General features: G+C 38.8%; 1 protein-coding gene and 1 pseudogene across 4 annotated transcripts in view; one reads left to right on the top strand and one right to left on the bottom strand.

The window, feature by feature from the left end:
• CNNM2 (cyclin and CBS domain divalent metal cation transport mediator 2) overlaps window positions 1-23,047 on the bottom strand; it is a 109,848-nt gene that overhangs the window by 83,902 nt on the left and 2,899 nt on the right. The window contains exon 2 of one of the 4 annotated variants that reach the window (XM_059661291.1): window positions 16,218-16,747. The exons of the other annotated variants lie outside the window; for them this stretch is intronic. Within the exon in view, the coding sequence (XP_059517274.1) occupies window positions 16,743-16,747 (5 nt within the window). The 3' untranslated portion in view covers window positions 16,218-16,742. Of the gene's footprint in view, window positions 1-16,217; window positions 16,748-23,047 lie in introns of those variants that run through there. 4 annotated transcript variants of the gene reach the window in all.
• LOC132214616 (ATP synthase subunit gamma, mitochondrial-like) lies at window positions 18,244-19,492 on the top strand (annotated as a pseudogene).

Below are 23,047 nucleotides of genomic sequence, written 5' to 3'. Positions count from 1 at the left end.
TTCTCCCACTGCAGACACAGCTGATTCTCACAGCCAATTGGCCTGGAGGTCAATTCCTCCCAGTGATACCTACAACAATCAAGGCTTAACTACAACAAGACTGTGTACACAGCCCACAAAGGGGTGCACCAAGAGTGTCCACCTTAGGTAATTGGGAGGCTGAGCCACTGGACCCTATAGGACATCTAGCACAGAAAGCCACTCTACCAACACAGGGAAGCAGCCAAAATGCAGAGATAAAGAAACAGGTCACAAAAGACAGAAATGGAGGAAAGCAAACTACAGGATATAGAGTTCAAAACCACACTTATAAGGTTTTTCAAGAATTTTCTAGGAACCGCCAATAAATTTAGTGAGACCCTCAAGAAATCTAGTGAGGCCCTCAAGGATATGAAAAAGGACCAACTAGAAATTAAGCATACACTGACTGAAATAAAGAATATTATACAGACTTCAAACAGCAGACTAGAGGATCCCAAGAATCAAGTAAAAGATTTGAAATATGAAGAAGCAAAAAACACCCAACCGGAAAAACAAAATGAAAAAAGAATCCAAAAATATGAAGATAGTGTAAGGAGCCTCTGAGACAACTTCAAGCATACCAACATCCGAATTATGGGGGTGCCAGAAGAAGAGAGAGAGCAAGATATTGAAAACCTATTTGAAGAAATAATGACAGAAAACTTCCCCTACCTGGTGAAAGAAATAGACTTACAAGTCCAGAAAGCTCAGAGAACCCCAAACAAAAGGAATCCAAAGAGGACCACACCAAGACACATCATAATTAAAATGCCAAGAGCAAAAGACAAAGAGAGAATCTTAAAAGCAGCAAGAGAAAAACAATCAGTTACCTACAAGGGAGTACCCATACGACTGTCAGCTGATTTCTCAACAGAAACTCTGCAGGCCAGAAGGGAGTGACAAGAACCTACAACCTAGATTACTTTACCCAGCAAAGCTATCATTCAGAATTGAAGGTCAGATAAAGAGCTTCACAGATAAGAAAAAGCTAAAGGAGTTCATCACCACCAAACCAGGATTATATGAAATGCTGAAAGGTATCCTTTAAGAAGAGGAAGAAGAAGAAAAAGGTAAAGATACAAATTATGAACAATAAATACACATCTATCAACAAGTGAATCTAAAAATCAAGGGAATAAATAATCTGATGAACAGTATGAACTGGCGATTGTAATAGAATCAGGGACATAGAAAGGGAATGGACTGACTATTCTTGGGCGGGGGGCGGGGGGAAGGGGTGTGGGGTGAGGGAAGAGATTGAACAATAATCGTGCACCTATGGATGAGGACAGTGGGGGTGGGGGGGTAAGGGCAGAGGGTGGGGTGGGAACCGGGTAGAGGGGAGCTATGGGGGGGGAAAAGAGGAACAACTGTAATAATCTAAACAATAAAGATTTAATTTAAAAAAAAAGTTAAAAATGGAGCTCCCATTTGACCAAGTAATCCCACTTCTAGGAATATAGCCCAGGAAACCAGAAACACCAATCAGAAAGGATATATGCACCCCTATGTTCATAGCAGCACAATATACAATAGCTAAGATTTGGAAACAGCCTATGTGCCCATCAGAAGATAAGTGGATTAAAAAACTGTGGTACATCTACACCAGCAGTCACCAACCTTTTGGACCTCACAGACCACCAGTTGGCGACCGCTGATCTACACAATGGAATACTACACTGCTATAAAAAAGAAGGAACTTTTACCATTTGTAAAAGCATGGATGGAACTGGAGAGCATTATGCTAAGCGAAATAAGCCAGTTGGAGAAAGATAAATATCACATGATCTCACTCATATGTGGGATATAATGAACGACATAAACTGATGAACAAAAATAGATTCAGAGACAAGGTAACAATGAACAGACCAACCATCCTCAGAGAGAAGGCAGTGTATATGTAGGGGCGGGGGTGGGGGGTGTGTGTAAGAGATCAACCAAAGGACTTGTATGTATGCATATTAGCATAACCAATGGACACAGACACTGTGGTGGTGGGGGGTTGTCCTTGGGGGTGGGAGTGGCTGTGGGGGGTCAATCAGGGAAAAAGGAGACATATGTAATACTTTAAACAAAAAAAAAAAGAAAAGAAAAGAAAATTATGAGACCAGTTTTTTTTTTCAGTGTTTTTCTACATTTCTTCTTCATAAGTATTTCCAAATATTTTTTAAATCCTATCCAGCATCTAAAATCATCACAATGTGGAACACTGGAAGACTAATACATTTTTCTAAAACATAGAAACAAAGGCATTCCACATCAAAGGCGTTTGCCTGTCTAAACTTATTTATAGTTTTAGAACACTGTGAAACATGGCTATTAAATATAAAACTGTACCTTTTATAGGTTTATTTTAAAACCCCGGAAATTGTAAAATGATTATAGCACCTATGAAGCAGTAAAAAAAATGATTAATATGTATGCCAGAGAAGGGGTTACAAAACATATAACTGGGGAATTTATAGCAATGAGGTTAGTAACTATAAACTTGTTCAGAGCAAGCCAGTATTTATAAGGAAAATAATCAAGTCTTTAATGGTTCACACTTCCTATCCTACCAACAATTACTGTGAGCAAAAAGTTCTGGCATTTTCCCTGGCTGAGTAGCTCAGTTGGATGGAGCATGGTCCCATACACCAGAAGATGGCAGGTTCGTTTCCCTGGTCAGGGCAAATACCTAGGTTGTGGGTTCAATCCCCAGTTGGGCGCATACAGAAGACATCACACATCAATGTCTTTTTTTTTTTCTTTCTCTCCCCCCACCCCTTCTCCCTTCTCTCGCTAAAAAGCAATTTAAAAAACATATCCTTGGGTGAGGCTTTAAAAAAGATTCTGGCATTTGGCAAATAGTTATTCAAAATATAAGAAGTATATTTTTAATGGCCACTGATATATTAAAAATGCATGTATTTAGTTCTTTCTCAGAACACAATATTGTTTCCTCCAAGTTGGTACCTTATGTGAGTGTGTTGCAGAATATTCTCCTTATTAAAAAGTAAATCGCTGGAAAATAAGTACCCTGTTGAAGTCCCACCCCTTCCTTTCTCACTGGTGCTGAAGGTCCCATCCCAGATGTAAATCAGAGTAGTTAAGTAGCTCTTTCAGGCTACAGAAAACAACTAAAAATTCAGAATTGAAGCAATAATGCATCATCAGTTTTCTATTATTAATGTACTTCCTCTGATGCTTAACCTATCTAACCTAAGAGTAAAGAGTCTGGGCTCAAAGGGGTTGCACAAATAGTGGAGAACAGATCTTACATAAAAAATACTTTGGTTGAAACAACAGCTACTACAGGGGCTTTAAAAAATCCTCCATAATAGAAATTTCTCCAATAAGGGACTTTTCTGACAATACAGATGTTCAATTAGGATCAATAATTGTACCTAGGGCCATAGCCAGTTTGGCTCAGTGGACAGAGTGCCAGCCCATGAACTGAAGGGTCACGGGTTCGATTCTGGTCAAGGGCACATACCTTGGTTGCAGGCTCAATCCCTGGCCCCAGTCGGGCCTGTGTGGGAGACAACCAACCAATGTGTCTCTCTCACATTGATGTTTCTCTCTGTCTCCTCCCCACCTTCCCATTCTCTCTAAAAAATATATCAATGGGAAAAAATATCCTCAGGTGAGGATTAACAGCAACAAAGTACTCTAAAGGCAAAATGGAAAAAACCCAGGACAGCAATCAATATGTACAAAGACAACCTATGTGTGCACTACAGATAAGGTAAAGAATCCTAAAAGCCAATCAAACCAAGTGCTCAACTTTTCTGATTCTATGCCTTTCCCAAAATTGTTCCCTCCAACTGAAAGGCTCTGACCCTTCCCTCAGCCTTTGGCCTCCTTTGAGACTGTCCTAAGAACAAACCATCCTCTCACTGCTAAAGCACTTCATAATATTCCCTACTGCACCAATTAACTCTTCCTTTTTTATAACTAGTCAGGACTTTTCCGCTATGCTGCTTAACAACCTGCATAGCATATAAAATAGCTTTCTATTTTCTACACCGCCTTGCACATTATACATCAAATATTTATGGAAACTGTCAGAAATAGAGGGACTTGGAAGTCTGAGTCAAACCTATGTCTTTATGGTAGAGCAATCAATGACCACAGAGTGGAAATGGCTTCAGTGATAAAGCAAACACTGACTAAGTACTCTAAGTGGCAAACCTAGAGATGAACTAAACAAAATTCCTGACCTCAATGAGCTCACAGTCCAATAGGGGGGAATATAATTGTAAACAACCAAAATGGAAAAAGATCCCCATGGTGATATGATGTATGAACCGGGTACTATAATAACAAAAAAGGCACCTAACTCAGCCTGAAAGTAGGTAAAAACCTCTTCTGCAGATCGCAACTCAACTCAGCAGCATTCAAAAGGAAAAGGTATATATGCCTAACCCATAACCCATAGTGTAGTGAAGGCCTGGGAGGAGGCGAGAGGAGGGTGGAGGAGGTCATGGGGGGGGGGGGGAATAGGGAGGCATCTGTAATACTTTCAACAATAAATGTAAATAAAAAATAAAAAGGAGAAGGAATGCCAGGCCAGTATGGGTCAGTGGTTGAGCGTCTATCCATGCACCAGGTTACAGGATCAATCTCCAGCAGGGGGCGTGCAGGAAGCAGCCTATCCATGTGGATATTGATGTTTCTCTCTCATTGATGTTCCTGTGACTCCCTTTCCCTGCCTCTCTCTCTCAAATCAACAAAAATATATTTTTTTTAAAGGACAAGGGAAATAGGGAAGTTATTTTTTGGAATTGACACCAAAAGTATCAGCAACAAAAGCAAAAACTAAAAGAATAAGAATAGAAGAACTACATCAAATCAAAAAGTTTCTGCACAACAAACAACAAAATGAGAAAACCTTCAGAATGAGAAAAAAATATTGGCAAACCATACATCTGATAAGGGATTAATATCCAAAATACTGTATAAGGAACTCAATAGCAAAAAAAAATAGATAACTTTATTTTTAAAATGAGCAAAGGACCTGAATAGACACTTTCCCAAAGACATAAAATGGCCAACAGGTATATGAGAAGATGCTCCACATCATTAATCATCATGGAAATGCAAGTGAAAACCATAATGAGATATTACCTCACGTCTGTTAGAATAGCTATTATCAAAAAGTCAAAAGATAACAAGTGTTAGTGAGGATTTAGAGAAAAGAAAACCCTTCTGCACTGTTACTAGGAATGCAAATTGGTGCAGCCATTATGGAAAACAATATTGAAGTTCCTCAAAAAATTAAAAATACAGCATATGATCCAGCCATCTCACTTCTGGGTATATATCCAAAAGAAACAAAATCACTATGTCGAAGATATATCTGCACTCCCATGTTCATTGCAGCATTTTTCGCAGTAGCCAAAATGTAGAAACAATTTAAGTGCCAACCAACAGATGAATAAAAAAAATATTATACACACTCACACACACTAAAATATTATTATTTAGCCTTAAAAAATAAGGAAACCCTGCCATTTGCAACAATGTGGATGAACCCAGAGGTTCATGTAAGTGAAATAAGCCAGACACAGAAATACAAAGATTGCATGAATTCACTTATTTGTGGAATCTAAAAGAAAAAGAAAAAAAAACGTGGAACTCATAGTAACAGAGTGTAAAATGGTGGTTATCAGAGCAGGGGAAGGGGAGAAAAGGGGAGATGTTGATCAAACAATACAAACTTTCAGTTATAAGTAAGTTCTGAAGACCTAATGTATATCATGGTGACTATGAATTAGATAATAATAATGTATATTGAAATTTGCTATGGGAGGTGATGGATATGTTAATTAATATGAGTGGTAATCATTTCATAGTGCATACATATATCAAATCATCAAGTTGTGTATCTTAAATATACAATTTTTATTTATCAAAGGAGTAAATAAAAATTTAAATTTTTAAAAAAATAAAATAAATAAAAAAGAAAAGGGAAGAAAGAATGGAGCAAGCCAAAGCACATAGGAAGCCTGAGAGGTGAGAGCACAGAGCTCTACGTTAGCAGGACTGGGCTTGGAGGACTGGAAAGGCCACAAGAGGCTAATTGGCCTCTTTTGGATAAATAAAGGAATAAATGGAAAAGGAAAACTAATATGTGCTTTCTTTCTAGTGGCAAATAATTTATACTCTAGTTGAGGTCATACATATGTGTTTTGTACCATTGGTTCAGAGTCAATAAGAAGCAGCTGGAAAGAGCACTGGATTAATAACCAGGAAACCCAGGTTCTAGTCCTGTGTCACCAACTACATGATTGCTCTTACATTTAATGCTCATCTAGAAAATAAGATGTTTGAATTATTTTCACTAGTGTCTCTTCCTATTTCAAATATCTATCTTCACGCTAGAATAGAAGAAGGAACAGATTACTATGGACAAAGATGGGCAAGGGAGACCTTACAGAATGATACTTTTATAATGCCAAAGCCTTTGGATACAAGTTTGTGAGGGTCCAGGATACACTATACACACACACACACACACACACACACACACACACACACATACATACATATATCCCACATTCAGAGGCTGTTAAATCGCATTGTTTACCAATATCTTCAGAAAAAAATCATTTCTACTGTCGTGGTAAACAACCTGCTTATAATGGTATGGCCCTCTAGCAACTTCAGCACGAAATTATAGCTAATTTGCCTACAAATGTCAGGTGGCCATAATAATCTGGCCACTCAGTGTATATACAATCTCAAAATACTACTCCTCAGATTGATAATTCATTAATTATTAAGGGAGGAAGGTACTTTACAATGTAGTAATCGTGATTTTTTTAAAAAAAGATTTAACCTTGGTTACATTAAGTAATGCCTGCTTAATTTAGGAAATACAGAAAAGTATAAGATAAATATAAAAGTCAACCCATCTTTATTATTAACATTTTGGAATATTTCCTAACAGTCCTTTATGTAGTTTTAAAAACATAGTTGAAACCATGTTTCTTTTTTCACTTAAAATAATAATTTCCCCATGTTATTAAAAACTCTATAAATGTTATTCTAAATGGTTGTATTATATACAGTATACACACCCAGATTTGCTTAACCATTCCTCAACACTGGATTTTTAGATTGTTTAAATTGTTTTGCTATTTTTAAAAATATTTAGTTCTTCAAAAAATAAAAAAGTGGGAGAAACCAAGATGGCGGCATAGGTAAACACCGGAGTTTGCTGCCTTGAACAACCACTTCAAAAATACAACTAAAAGAAGGAACGGACATCATCCAGAACCACAGGAAGGCTGGCTGAGTGGAAGTTCTACAACTAGGAGGAAAGAGAAAAACATACCGAGACTCAGAGGAGGCGCAGTGCTGAAGTAAAATCCTAAGGTGCGTAGTGCATGTGGAGCAGGCTGGTGGCTGAGGGCGCGGTTGTTGTTTTCAATTGGGAGGGAGTCTCAGGCTCTGAGCTCCAGCTCCGGGAGAGTCTCTAGGGACCCAGACTCTTATGGGAGAAGCGGGACTGTCTGGCATCGCTCAGAACCCTAGGGCAGCTTTCGCTCCGTGGGGCTTGCAGCGATTACTGGGACACTGAGAAGCAGAGCCTCTGAGGGCAAGACTGAGAGCAGCCATAATTGCTAACCCCGCACTGTTGATCCCGTGGGACCTGCCCCGCCCAAGCCCTGCAGGGAGACTTTTGCTGGATAGCCTCAGGCAAAGGCTAGATTAGCACCTCCCTAGAGATCCAGGAGCCAGGAAGCCCAGAGGTCAGAGTGGGACCATCCAGTTTGCAGCTCTGTGGAACCATAAAAGACACACTCAGGGGGCAGACTCAGTGAGCACCAAAGCCCCATCGAAGCAAGTCTAGCCCCAGAGGGGTGTCTCCAGCACAGAAGCTCTCCCACTGCAGACACAGCTGATTCTCACAGCCAATTGGCCTGGAGGTCAATTCCTCCCAGTGATAACTACAACAATCAAGGCTTAATTACAACAAGACTGTGCACAAAGCCCACAAGGGGGTGCACCAAGAGTGTCTACCTCAGGTAATTGGGACACTTAGCACAGAAAGGCACTCTATCGACACAGCGAAGCATAAAAAATGCCGAGACAAAGAAACAGGACACAAACGACAGAATGGGAGGAATGCAAACTGCTGGATATAGAGTTCAAAACCACACTTTTAAGGTCTTAAAAGAACTGTCTAGAAGCTGCTGATAAACTTAATAAGGCCCTCAAAAAGACTGGTGAGACCGCCGATAAATGTAGTGAGATCTTCAAGAAGACTGGTAAGACCGCCGATAAATGTAGTGAGATCCTCAAGAAATCTAATGAGACCCTCGATGTTGTGATAAAGGACCAACTAGAAATTAAGCATACACTAACTGAAATAAAGAACATTATACAGACTCCCAACAGCAGACCATGGATCGCAAGAATCAAGTCAAAAATTTGAAATACGAAGAAACAAAAAACACCCAACCAGAAAAGCAAAATGAAAAAAGAATCCGAAAATACGAAGATAGTGTAAGGAGCCTCTGGGACAGCTTCAAGCGTACCAACATCAGAATTATAGGGGTGCCAGAAGATGAGAGAGAGCAAGATATTGAAAACCTCTTTGAAGAAATAATGACAGAAAACTTCCCCTACCTGGTGAAAGAAATAGACCTACAAGTCCAGGAAGCTCAGAGAACCCCAAACAAAAGGAATCCAAAGAGGACCACACCAAGACACATCATAATTAAAATCCAAGAGCAAAAGACAAAGAGAGAATCCTAAAAGCAGCAAGAGAAAGAAAATCTGTTACCTACAAGGGAGTACCCATACGACTGTCAGCTGATTTCTCAACAGAAACTCTGCAGGCCAGAAGGGAGCGGCAAGAAATATTCAAAGTAATGAATACCAAGAACCTACAACCAAGACTACTTTATCCAGCAACGCTATCATTCAGAAGTGAAGGCCAGATAAAGAGCTTCACAGATAAGAAAAAGCTAAAGGAGTTCATCACCACCAAACCAGGATTATATGAAATGCTGAAAGGTATCCTTTAAGAAGAGGAAGAAGAAGAAAAAGGTAAAGATACAAATTATGAACAACAAATACACATCTATCAACAAGTGAATCTAAAAATCAAGGGAATAAATAATCTGATGAACAGTATGAACTGGCGATTGTAATAGAATCAGGGACATAGAAAGGGAATGGACTGACTATTCTTGGGGGGGAAAGGGGTGTGGGGTGAGGGAAGAGATTGGACAATAATCGTGCACCTATGGATGAGGACAGTGGGTGGGGAGTGAGGGCGGATGGTGGGGTGGGAACTGGGTGGAGGGGAGTTATGGTGGGAAAAAAGAGTAACTAATATAATAATCTGAACAATAAAGATTTAATTAAAAAAATAAATGAATAACCATATAATCCAGCAATTCCAGTTCTGGATATACATCCAAAAGAACTGAAAACAGGGACTTGAACATATATTTGTACACCCATGTTCATAGCTGCATTATTCACAACAGTCAAAAGGTGGAAGCAACCGTGTCCATCGATGGATGAATGGATAAAAAGATAATCTACACACACACACACACACACACACACACACACACTCTCTCTCTCTCTCTCTAGAGGCCAAGTACACAAAATTCATGCACGGGTAAGGTCCCTAGGCCTGGCTGGCAATCAGGGCCACTCTGCGGGGTGACCAGTGGGGTGATCAGGGGCCCCTGCTGGCACCCCCCTTGGCTGGCCTGGTGCCACCTGCCTGCTGGCCCTACCCCCCGCTGCCATTGCTGGTTGGGGCCTATGGACTGGAGGCAGCTCCTGTGTTGAGTGTCTGCCCCTGGTAGTCAGTGCGCGTCACAGTGACCAGTCGTTCCGCCGGTCATTCCGCCATTTGATCGATTTGCACATTAGGCTTTTATTATATAGGATATACACACATACACATACATACATACATACTAGAGGCCCGGTGCACGAAATTTGTGCACTTGGGGGCGGGGGGGTCCCTCAACCCAGCCTGCGCCCTCGCGCAGTCTGGGAGCCCTCAGAGGATGTCCGACTGATGTCCATGGGAGCGGGCCTAAGCCATCAGTCGGACATCCTTAGAGCTGCCACGGAGGCCAGAGAGGCTCCTGCCACCAGCACTATGCTCGCCAGTCATGAGCCCAGCTCAGGACTTCTGGCTGAGCGGCGCTGCCCCTGTGGCGCTCCTCCTGCATTGAGCATCTGCCCCCTGGTGATCAGATCAGTGTGCATCAGAGCAACCGGTCATTCCAGCGTTCGGTCGGTTTATATATTGGCCTTTTATTATATAGGATATATATAATAAATTATATATATATGATGGAATATTATTCAGCCTTAAAAAGGAAGAAAATTCTAACACATGCTACAACATGGATGAACCTTGAGGACATTAAGTGAAACACACCTTCACAAAAGACAACTATTGTATGATTCCACTCATATGAGGTACCTAATGTAGTCAAATTCAGAGACAAAGTAGAATGGTGGTTGCCAGGGCCTGGGGGAAGGAGGGAATGAATGGGGAGTTGTTGTTAAAATTTGTAAAGAGCTTCGGTTTTGCAAGATGAAAAGAGTTCTGGAGATTGGTTTGTTCCACAATATGAATGTACTTAACACTACTGAACTGCACACTTAAGAGTGGTTAAGAGGACAAATTTTATGTTATGTGTATTTATCACAACTTTTAAAATATATAAGTTAATTTTTAAAATATATTGAGATGAGTATCTCTGTGTCTTAAGTTTTACATGCATTTCAGATTAATTCCTGATATCAGATTTCTGGAAGTGGAGCTAATAAGTAAAAGGATATTCAAAAAGCATAATGTTTTTGTCTTTTTGTTTTTTTAGCATAAGGTTCTTAAGCATACTGCCAAATTACTGTCTAGGAAGATTATACCAATTAACACAACCATCAATATTGTAAAGAGTATTTGTCACACACCACACTTTCAATCATTCAATAATTTTTATTGAGCACCTATGTGCCAGGCCTTCTCATGGCCCTGGGAATACAGAAGAGAACAAGACAGACAAAAGTCCCTGCCTTCATGAAGCATATGTTCTGGTCGGAAAGGCCGGCCAAAAATTAAAAAAAAAAAAATTAAGTGAGCAAAAGATATAATATAGTATATGGCGAAGGAGATAAAAAAAAAAAAAAAAGAAAGAGAAGAAGGGGAAGCAGATAAGTGTTATAAGGGACGGGCTGACATTTTAGAAAGGAAGGCTATAGACACCTCTCTGACCTGGGGAAATGTGAGTAAAGATATGGAGGAAGGGAGAAAGTCATCAAACTACCTGGGCAAAGGACATTCCAGAGAGAGGGATCAGCAACCACAAATGCCCTAAAGCAGGAACATGCGTAGAGTGTCTGCAGTGCTCAAGAAACAGCCAGAAGGCCAGTGTGAATGAAGTGAGGAGAGTTGGGGGAGCTGCAGGCAGGGGGGGTGGGGGGGGGGTGTTGAGATTAGTAGGAGAGGTAATCTGAGAAGGAGTTCACATCTCATGGTCCTTGAAATTGGACATTATCATTTTTTCTTTTCTTTTTAATTTAATTTTATGATGGTAAGACTAACATGAGATCTACCCTCTTAAATTTTTAAGTGTACAATGTTGTATAGCAGACATCTAGAAGTTATTCATATTGCTTTGATCATTTTTTTCTATCCTGGCTATTTTGATAGTTAAAAAGACAATATATTAGTAGGCTTGGAGTGCTATAACAAAATATCATAGATGGTAAACCAGACATTTATTTCTCACTGCTCTGGAAGCTGGGAAGTCCAAGATCAAGGTGTTAGCTAAGTCAGTGCCTGCTGAGAGCCCTCTTCCTGGCATGAAGATGGCTGCTTTCTCACTGCTTCATCACATGGCCAAGAGAGGGTGATCTCCCTCTCTCTCTCTTACTCTTCTGATAAAGCCATTCATCTACAACATGAGGGCCTCACCCTAATGACCTCATCTGACCCTAATTGCTCCCAAAGGCCCCATCTCCAAATACTATCACATAGGGGTTATGGCTCAACAAAGGAATTTGGTGGGGGACACAGTTCAGTACATAGCAGACAGTATCTTATTTTAATTATACAAGGTTTTTTGACAAACTGTTAAGATTAAAGTTATTTTTAAGGAAGATCAACTTTGCAGAGGTATACTTGATGAAAAAGACAAAATAAGAGAACCATCTTGGAAGTTTTATAATAATCAAGATAGATAAACTCATTCATTTATTCAAAATGATTTTTGGAGCACCTAAAACATAGTAGGCACTGAACAAGGCACAAAAAAAAGGGAGTAGTAGCTGGAGTAGCAGAAGTGGGAATGGACAGAAAACGAAAATGTATTAAGAGGCATTTGCAAAATATGTAAATTAAATTTGGTAATAAAATACAGGATGCGCCGAAACCGGTTTGGCTCAGTGGATAGCGCGTCGGCCTGCGGACTGAAAGGTCCCAGGTTCGATTCCGGTCAAGGGCATGTACCTGGGTTGCGTCACATCCCCAGTAGGAGATGTGCAGGAGGCAGCTGATCGATGTTTCTCTCTCATCGATGTTTCTAACTCTCTATCTCTCTCCCTTCCTCTCTGTAAAAAATCAATAAAATATATTTAAAAAAAAAATAAAATAAAATACAGGATGAAAAAGAATATAAATTCATAAGTACTGTAAGTTACTTGAGAGCAGGAAATATAGCTCATTCATCTCTGCATCCCACACAGTTCATTATACGATGTTTAGTAAATGCTTAGGAATTAAAGGTAAGGAAGGAAACGTTTTCTAAAGACCATGGAAGGGAGAGATGAAGAAAAATTGTTGGGGAACGCTTAATTTGAAATGGAAAGAAGAAACCTGGAACCTAAAATTGAAAAGGAAGGAGTCAGAGAAATAAGAAAATCAAAACCATGCTGTACCACAGGGTAAGAACCAAGCTAAAAAGAAGGATTCTCACCTTATTGATGTGGATTTGGCAATAGTGGAAGTCACTGGTTGTGACAAGTATGAAGCCAGATTGTAGAGGATAACAGATGATGCCAGGGCAAGAAAAGGGGAGTAATAACACCTATTCCTTAAGGAATCTTGTAATAAACTGAGAAAGGAAAAATAGAGATGCCCTAACACACACAAAAAAAAAACTCTACCAGAAATACCTACATTAGCCTCTGAACGTGCAGTGAGGCTAAGTAAGCCTTAAGGAAATATTTACAACATTCAACCTAGTTGGGAGCTCAACAACCTTGTGGGTTAAATGAATACAGGAAAGATCCCATCTATGCCATGTATAAAGAGGCAACAAATCTTCACATTTGCTACTAATAGCAGGTTTGGTAAGTGGCCTTAAGAGGTCACAGAGAAAGCAGTAACTGTTGTAGTAACTGCTAGATTTTAGCTAATGTGACCTAAATCAGCTTAAGTCAATTAAGGTTCTTTTTCTGTTTTAGTCTCACTAAGAGACTATGAGAGGCTCTCTTCAAACATCCAATAAATAATAATAAATTAAAACAAAACAACATCCAGAGATATTAGCTATCCACTCATATTTAAGAGGCTTATGATTAAACACTGGCTGGAAATTCTGTGGCAACTGATAAGCTTCACTGGAGAGTAACCATGCCAAACTTTTTATACTGCTTTAGATATCAAGAAACTGAATAAATAAATTCATTTGACTAATATGCATGAGGCAATTTAAAAGCAATATTGTTTGTAATTAAAGCAAACATCAATTTCTCTTCCTAAAATGCTTAGTTTTCTTGGGAAGTTAGATAAAGGAGTAGGGGCAAAATCCAATGTTATTATTTTATATCCTTTAAAAACAGACTTTAGGAGAGATGCCTAAATGACAGCTAACTTATCCTGTAAGTAAATATAAAGTTTCTGTAAACATTCTGTGGGGAAAAAAGAAAATCGTATCTTTTTATCAGAGATGTATAATATACAGTTTTATAGAAATATAATAAAAAAAATACCTGATCCTCATCAAAGATAAATGTTTGTTTTTTATTTTATTTTAGCAAAAGGTATTAGGTAGTCTGGAAACTACTGAGCTTCAAGCATGGGTGGTTCCAGAACATTCTTTCGTCTCCTTTTAATAATCACATTGATGATTTAGAGTGATGATTTCTATAGATAAAAAGGAAGCATCAGTTTCCAGAGTCTGAATAAAAGGTATCTTGGGAGTACAGCTTTATGCTAAAAGCACAAATCTAGTTGAAACTCAACTACTTTACCAATCTTTCATTTAATAAAGATAATCAGTAAGGATCAAACAGGTCCATTCCAGACAGTCCAGATACAAATATAAACAAACTGACACTTTGCCACCTAATAATATGTTTTAAAAACAAATGCAACTCAAAAACCTAAATTCCTTTTTTTCACATACAAAATTAATTTTACTAAGCTGTTGTACACACACTGTGCGCACACACGCATTTTTAGGGCTTTAAAATGCTATTCCTATTTCACTGTAAACACTAAGGATTCTTTCTTTTTTAAAAAAATTTTTTATTAATTTAAGAGAGGAAGGGAGAGGGAGAGAAACACAGAAACATCAACAATGAGAGAGAATCATTGATTGGCTGCTTCCCGCACGCCTCCTACTGAGGATATAGCCTGCAACCTGGGTATGTGCCCTTGACCGCAATCGAACCCGGGACGCTTCAGTCGACAGGCCAACTCTATCCACTAAGCCAAACCAGCTAGGGCCAGGATTCTTTCTGATGATGGGATAAAATGCCACAAATGACAGCATGGCTACATTATGACAAAATATTTCATATTTCCTAAGAAAACAGGATGGATTTCATCTAAATATACTGAATTTCGTTTAAATATCTAAATCAGTGGTTCAAGTTACAAAATTTGCATGGGGGTTGGGGGAGTCCAGCCCCAAAGAGCTGAACCCAGAACCCAACAGCCAAACCTAGTCCCGAAGGGCGGAGCCTAGCCCCAAAGAGACAACCCAGACCCGAAGAGCCACGCCCAGACCCAAATAGCCGAAGCCCAGACCATGCAAAATAATCTGAATAAATTTCTCATATTGCTACGTAGCCTTCAAGATTATCATTAAATGGTTGGAATTAGCTGATATTTATGATTTTCTTAACTCTTGCCCTCTGTGCTCTGCCTTGAAGTGTTAGATATTTCTTCCCAATTTTTCACGATATATGATGTTGCAATATACATGCAACATGAAAAGCCAACACAGCTCTTTTCTTCCCTTGAATTATATCCCTGAATTAAGGTTTCCGGGGGGAGGAGGGCGGGGATTACTAAACCACAGGATTAATTTTTAATGACTCCTGGTTGCTTTCCTAAAGTATTACAAATTTACATTGCTTTAAGCAACAAAAAACTTGCTATGTTAGACATTACCATTTTTGGTGCTTTTGATGTAAATCAGTGTTAGAAGATTTTATCAGGTAATTTGAGATCTTCCTTTAGTCCTCTAATTTTGGTTATTCAAGGGCATGAGCTTGCTCTATTTCTCTTAAACTTTGTTGTCATTTTCAGTCACTTATAGTTAAGAAGAATGAAGAGTTTTTTTACTTGTAAACTCAGTATTCTTACTCTAAGGTGGGTAGAACATATAATCAATTGTTCTGTTTTCCTTAAATATATATATATACTTGTGGTCATCTTGTCAAGTAACAGCAACTGCTAGAAAAGAAACAGAGCCTAAATTTCAATCACAATAAAAGTAAAATTTTTTAACCAATAGCCACTTTTGAGATTTCAACATCCATAACAACTATGAGCACACAGGGCCAAGTGTCTCTCTTGATTAGCAATCTCTAGAGAAAGACCAAGAACAATGAAGAGCTTATAGAATTATCATGACAAAAAATAATGTTTAACTGAGCACTGGTGCCAGGTACTATTAGAAGCATTTTTACATTGATTATCACATTAATTCAAACTAAGTAGCCTATGAGTTAGAAAATATCCCACTTTACTATGGGGAAAAACTGAGGCTTAAAGAGGGTAAGTTACTTATCCAAAGTAGATCCAGGAAGGTCACATTTTTTAAAAATATATACTTTTATTGACTTCAGGGAGAGGGAGAGGGAGAGGGAGAGGGAGAGGGAGAGGGAGAGGGAGAGGGAGAGGGAGAGGGAGAGGGAGGGGGAGAGGGAGAGGGAGAGGGAGGAGGGAGGAGGGAGGAGGGAGGAGGGAGGAGGGAAGAGGGAGAGAAACATCAATGATGAGAATCATTGACTGGCTGCCTCCTGAACGTCCCCCACTGGGGATCGAGCCCACAACCCAGGTACAGGAATCGAATCGTGACCTCCCAGCTCATAGGTCGATGCTCAACCACTGAGCCACGCCAGCCAGGCTTCTTAATCTTTGTATATGGTGGTATCCTTCCCACAGGATGTGAATTCAAAAAGAGAAACATTCCAATCTAAGTCTGACAGCAAGGGAGATGTAAAGTTGGAAGAAATGAGGATCTCACCAGCATTACAGCAGTATTTATGATCAATGGTAGCACTAATGTAAAATAGGGAGAGGATTAGCTCTCCCATTATCTCCATCAGCCAACCTCTCAGCCAACCTAATAAACATATCATCTATAGAGGGCTCTGCCTTCCAAAGCCCACCATCCCTATATAATCCCTCTAAATAGACATTCTAGAGTTGCCACTGTGTGATGATGATAAAGAATGCTTGCTTCTATTGCCTCTCCTTTTCTGTGTTGGTAGGATTTGGGGTTCTCATTTGCTCATTCTGAGAAAAAGAAGATGAAAAGATAATACTAAATTAAATTTCATTCAATCATAATTGGTCATCTCCATGTATTTAGTTTAACAAATATTCCTCATATGCCAAGCAAATCTTATAAAAGTTGAAGTTTACTATACCAATAAAATACTTGCATTTAGAGGAAAGGGTGTCCTTCAGAAATATGCTACTTTATACGTAACTAAAGTAAAGATCTCATTAGAGTCCAAGGTTTGTTCTTAAATTTTTAAGTAGTTCAAAAGCAAATCAAACCATAAAATACTATATTGGCTCAATCAGTTTTTTGGGTTTTCCTGATTAATGATATTTTAAATTGTGTTTAGGTTTGCTGATACTAATTAAAATTAACTGGTCCTTCATAGTAGTTTGGAATGTTTCAAAATTTAAGTAATTCTGGGCCCTGTATGAGAGGGCAGGTGGTATGCAACCCCCATAAAAACCAAGAGAAAAAGCAGTACAAGGTATTTTCCTGTTTCATCCAGAGCATACTAAGTCAGAGCCGGTAATTAACTATGGTGTCCCCAGACCTAGAAGGCTATGCTTAGGCTTCTGTGATTGTATTAACACAAATAACCTCCAAAAAACAGACATGATTCTCTGGAAGAATTTAGGTTACGTTATAAAAAGCCTGGGGAAAAGGGCACATAGATACATGAATGGAACATATACTTCAAGTGCTTTGATGAGTATTTCAATGAAAATTTTACAGACTTGCATCTGAGCAAAAATTACAAGAGCCACAGAAGTTGCAGCCTATAGTCCCAAATCCAATCTTCACTACTCTCACAGAAGAAACAACCAAAAATAAAACATGATTCAAGAATATCCAAAACAAGTTAATGCAAAAGAAATATCTGACATTTAACTACCTGAGGCTTCAAGAAATCTAGATATTTCCTAAAATACTCTCCCAATCTGATCTCAGAAGAGTAAAAAAACTCAAAGTAAGCTAAAAATAAAACAAGCTCACACCATCAAACTTATTATCTATGTAACAAAATGCCTGTCAAAGAAGTCTTGAATCCAGGATAGCAAAAATACTGACATCAAAATCGCAAGAAAATCAACGGCAAACCTGAATATTTGCGTTTTCAATGACACAGATCATTTCAGTAATGCAGGTACCTTCAACTTGGGACCCGGAGGCCTGCTTGTCGGAGTTGAAAAAACTCCAATCTAGAGTCAGTTCCGGGACGTGGGCTCCAGTCCTATTGCTGCTACTATTTGGGTGGGTAGCCCTAAGCAAGTCACTTAACATTCTCTCCTCGGGGTTTGCTTTCCGTATTTAAGAGGTTGACTAGACCAATGTTTCCTAAACTCACCTAATCGTAAGAATTACTCTGAGGTAACTGTTAACAATCTGGATTCCAAGCCCTCTTCCCTACAGATTCGGTAATGTTGAGGAGGTCCCTGAAGGAGGCCTAGGACCTTATACTTAGTAAATGATCCAAGTGAGGGGCCAGTACCACCATGTTTTCCTCATGGGTGTGGTTGGGGGGGTCTCTGCCCAGACTATGCAACCATAATGGATCCAAGTTCAAAATATGGCAACTTTGAAAGAATTTACCAGGTGACTAAAGTCAATCAAAAACATCCAGAAAATGATCATCTATAAAAATGGTAGCAGCAGCAAAATATGCCCCAGCTGAAAGGAAGCTGAAAGCAGCTCGAGTGTATGGAACACATCTTTGGCTCTGTATGAAAGGATGATATATTAAGGTGCCTGAAGACAAGAAACAGCTCCTTATTGGTGTGTCCTCAGACAGAGGGGCTGTTAAACAGATGACAAGTGTAATGGCTACGCTGTGAGCCAGGAAAGAAGTGAAGATTGTTTGAAAGTGGTGATAAAAATAGGGGTATACTTCATAGGACTTATTCTGACCAGTTTGTGCTGACATTCAAAGAAATGGGAAGAAAACCCCCAACTTTTAGAGATGTGTCAGTCATTGCCCCGGAATTACTAAATTCTGGGTATGAGTTTGATGAAGGACCTGTCATCTTTGATTCAGGTCTGTCCTCTCCTATAAGACAGGAGAAAAGCCCATCCTTTCCCTTAATACCATTTATTGCAAGTGCCGAGAGCATGAGTATCCAGGATGACATTGGTGCTGCCTTGCTGCAGAAGTACCAGGAACACCATCTGACCAACATCATCTACTATTCTGTGAAGGAATCCACTATAAGTGAGCAAAGTGCCAGGATGACAGCCATGGACAATACGAGCAAGAATGCATCTCGAGCCCTGACTGGTTTGGCTCAGTGGATAGAGCGTCGGCCTGCGGACCGAAGGGTCCCGGGTTCGATTCCAGTCAAGGGCATGTACCTTGGTTGCGGGCATATCCCTAGTGGGGGGTGTGCAGGAGGCAGCTGATCGATGTTCTTCTCTCATCGATGTTTCTGACTCTCTATCCCTCTCCCTTCCTCGCTGTAAAAAATCAATAAAATATATTTAAAAAAAATAAAAAGAACGCATCTTGACTTGATCAGCAAATTGACTTTGACTTTCAACTACACCCGCCAAGCTGTCCTCACAAAGGAGTTGATTGAAACATCTCTGGTGCTGTAGCTCTGGATTAATGAAAATCAAGTTTCATCCTCAGACAAGCAATAAAGGAGGAAAACTCAGCCAGTTGATTATGCTTTTAGCTTACTGCTGTCCTGGTCTGAAGAAATTATTGGTCCATTGTTTAAATTACTAAGGACAGCAAGGTATTTGTAAATTATCTTACAATAAACAACTTACAATAAGAAGAAAAAAGGGATCCGAGTAATTCTTATCATTTGGTAAGTTTTGCAAATATTAGACTAGGTGATCCGTGAACTACCTGTCCTTCCAGCTCTGATTCTATAGTATCTGGATATTTCATAAGGATGTTCTAAAAACATGCACAACTATAATGGTTAGCATGTGTTATTAGACAAAATTAATAAACATATTAACAAATTTGCCCATCTCCCAATCCCCAATACCATTCATACCTTTTAAACACCCATGAAAACATTCTCCTAGATACTAGGCAAGTGGAATACTTTATTTGGTGGTGAAAACAAAAGTTCTTAATATTAAACTCTCAGGACATTAATATGGAAGGACTTGTGTTATAGGAAGAGAGAATGGTACACCTAATATTTTAAGTGAAAACTATACACTGCATTCTTTCCTTGAAGAACAACATTATCTGGTGATTCCACTTGTTCCTAGCTAAGAAATAGCTAGAAAACAGTCTGGCTAAGTCCCTAGCAGCTATAAAACTGCTCTGTAATACTGGAATGCAACCGTTTCAAAGCTAAAAGCAAAAAAACAAAAGAACAATAACTGGTTACTAATACTTCAAATTCAACAGTGTAGACAACTAGGTGGCTAAGAGTCCCCAATATGTTAGAAAGGTTTTATCAGGTAAATCAAAGCCTGTAGAATGCTTTCTGCACACAAAGGTAGCCACCTTTAATGTAGCCCTTCCTTCCGCTACACCATAGACCACTCCTCTAAAATTCTCATAATCTCCTAATGGACTTTACTTGTATTCTTTTATTTAAATTTATAAGTAACAAAACTAACAAAAAGAAAAAGAGAGAAAGCCTGATTGCATGGAGTGCAGAGGGGCAGAGCTGCAAAGGATGCTCGTGAGTGAGCAATTATCATATGGGTGGCTACCAAAACATGTAAATAAAGTCAAGATTAAAACACAAAACTGAGTTTGAATCACCCTTGCCACACAAACAGATAAAGAACTAAGAGTAAAGCATTACTACATACTTTAGCTACTAGAAAAACAGTGCAGAGTAGCCCCCTAAAGCAGTACACACTGGTACACTAGGTTAGTATAAACCATGTTCCAAATGAATCTTGATGCTTGAGGTGGAAATACTAATTAGTTACATGCAGGAGCACACAGGCCAAAAAGTGATTTGCTTTAATGGCAAAAGTGGGAGCACCAATTATTATGTACAACATCACAGAAGCATTGAGTTTAAAGTCAGATATATACTTAAATACATTTCTGGGTCTGAAGCCCAACAAGCTCTGAGGCAATGTTTTGACCAAACCTTACACTCAATTAAAATAGAAAAGTAAGATCAGGATCCAGGGGGCCGGCATAATAGTGTGGTTAAGAGCACAAGGTTGGCTGTCACACAGACCTGAGTTAAAATCCCAAATCAACAAATTACTGTGTGACCTTGAACAAGTCATTTAAATTAAACCTAGACTTTCTCATTTGTAAAATGGAGATAATGATTCACACTGTTATTACAAAATTTAAACAAGGTGATTCATCTAAAGCATTCAGCCTTATACCTAGCACAGAGGAAATAAGCAATAATAATAAGCTAGCTGTAAAATTAGCATGATTACTGCCTTTCAACCTCAAGGAAAGCTGAGTTTCCTGGCAGCCAGACAAAAGTTCTAATCATTACAAAAAAAGACATTCACATATACTCATATAAAGATAGTCTTTCATTTCTTTCACATTACAGGAACTTCCCCCCTCCTTAGTAAAGAATACTTCAGACTAATAATGTACAACTATATACAGGAAAGGCTTCAATGCAGACATTCTTCAGTAGGAAGGACAATTTTCATGATCTAACCAGTTTCGGGGAGTTAATAGTTGGTACTGTTAGGAGAAAGAGAGAAAGAGAAGCATAAAAAGTCTTCAATCCACACACCACTGTTCAATAGAGAAAAACAACAGTTGACTATTTGCATTGTTTCATAATTGAGTTAGAAAATGAAGAAGAAAGCAATCAGGTGAAATATTTTAACTCATACACAGCTGTTAGTAAGGTTAGAGTGACCAAACTCACCAAAAAAGATCAAGAGCCTGGTTGGGGTTGCTCAATAGTTGAGCATCAACACATGAACCAAGAGGTCAACGATTCAATTCCTGATTTGGACACCTGCCCAGGTTGAGGGAAACCCACTAGGGGACATGCAAAAGGCAAGAGGATGTTTCTCTCTCATATATGTTTCTGTCTCTATCCTTCTCCCTTCCTCTCTCTCTAAAAATCAATAAAAACATATTTTTTAAAAAAGATCAAAAAAAGGTGAAAAATCAGTTATTCCCGGAGTTTAAGTAACACCTGCGCACTCTACCCTTTTAAGATCATGGCTCAAATTTCCCAACTGCAACTTTTTCCATTCTTCCAAATATGCCACTAGCTTGAATGTACCTTTAATTTGTACTATCTCCTTAACTAAGTACATTACTCTGGTTAAGGACAAAAATAAAATCTTGTGCATTACTAGTTTTCTAGAATTCAAGAGAAAATATTACTACTTCACTTACTTACGGAATATATTTTAAAAATACTGAGAGGTCATTTGGGGGGGGGGGGTGTGAGAGGAGTTCCTCATGAAAATAAATCAGTCATAGGAAAACTGTTCAAGGACAACCAAAACCAAATTTCAAAAAAAAAATGCAATTTTTAAATTTTGAGTTAGGAGCAGGCTTTAATGGGTTGTGAGGTACAGAACTAAATTCTCAAAGAAAAAAGATACATAAGTGAATTAAAGGCTTCTGCAGGGAGTACACACTGCTACCAACCCATCAGATGTGCAAAAATTCTTAATAAAAAAAAATAGAGAATAAATTCTCTGTATCAATATTGGGAAATTTAACAACAGAAAGAAAATAAAGTATTTCATAGGCATTTTCAAGCATTTAAAGATATCTTCCTGTATTACAGATATTACTACAAAATGAAAGAAGAGACTGGTTAGATGGTCTAATTAACAACTCGGCAGTGAAAGAATAATGACATGGCCAAAAGACGCTCTGTCACCTAGAGATAATGGACAGTTTCTGTTTACTGTTTAAGAACCCAGAAGAATCTCCTCCTGCTTTTAAATGCAAATTACCAATCTCAGAAGCACATTCTGCTCTATTCCTTTATCTGAAAATTACTGCAATGTGATCCTGTTCCAGAGAGGACCCCATTCAGGCAGGAAAATGGAATTAGGACAACCACACACTCAATAAGTGTGTTGAGATCATGGTCACATACAATGAGCTGTCACCCTCACACGTGGTCTTTTTCAGTGGAGAGACCACTATCTGTGATCAAAATTCTATTTGAAGAAGGAAAACTTAGTTTTGAGGACTATCAGGTTTTTAAAGTTTATATAGACATTTTAATATGTGCATATACACTAGCATCACAGCAATTTAAAAACTGGACATCCCTTGGTTTTCAAATAACGACACAAGCTATTTAATGGAAACTTTCTTAAAGGCAGAATTTCAGTAATAATGGTATGGTTTGCTATTTAGTTGTACATTATAT

This window comes from Myotis daubentonii, chromosome 13 (genome assembly GCF_963259705.1).
Source record: "Myotis daubentonii chromosome 13, mMyoDau2.1, whole genome shotgun sequence".
NCBI lineage: Eukaryota > Metazoa > Chordata > Mammalia > Chiroptera > Vespertilionidae > Myotis > Myotis daubentonii.
The sequence above is the reverse complement of the archived record's forward strand: the minus strand, read 5'-3'. Positions and strand labels throughout refer to the sequence as shown.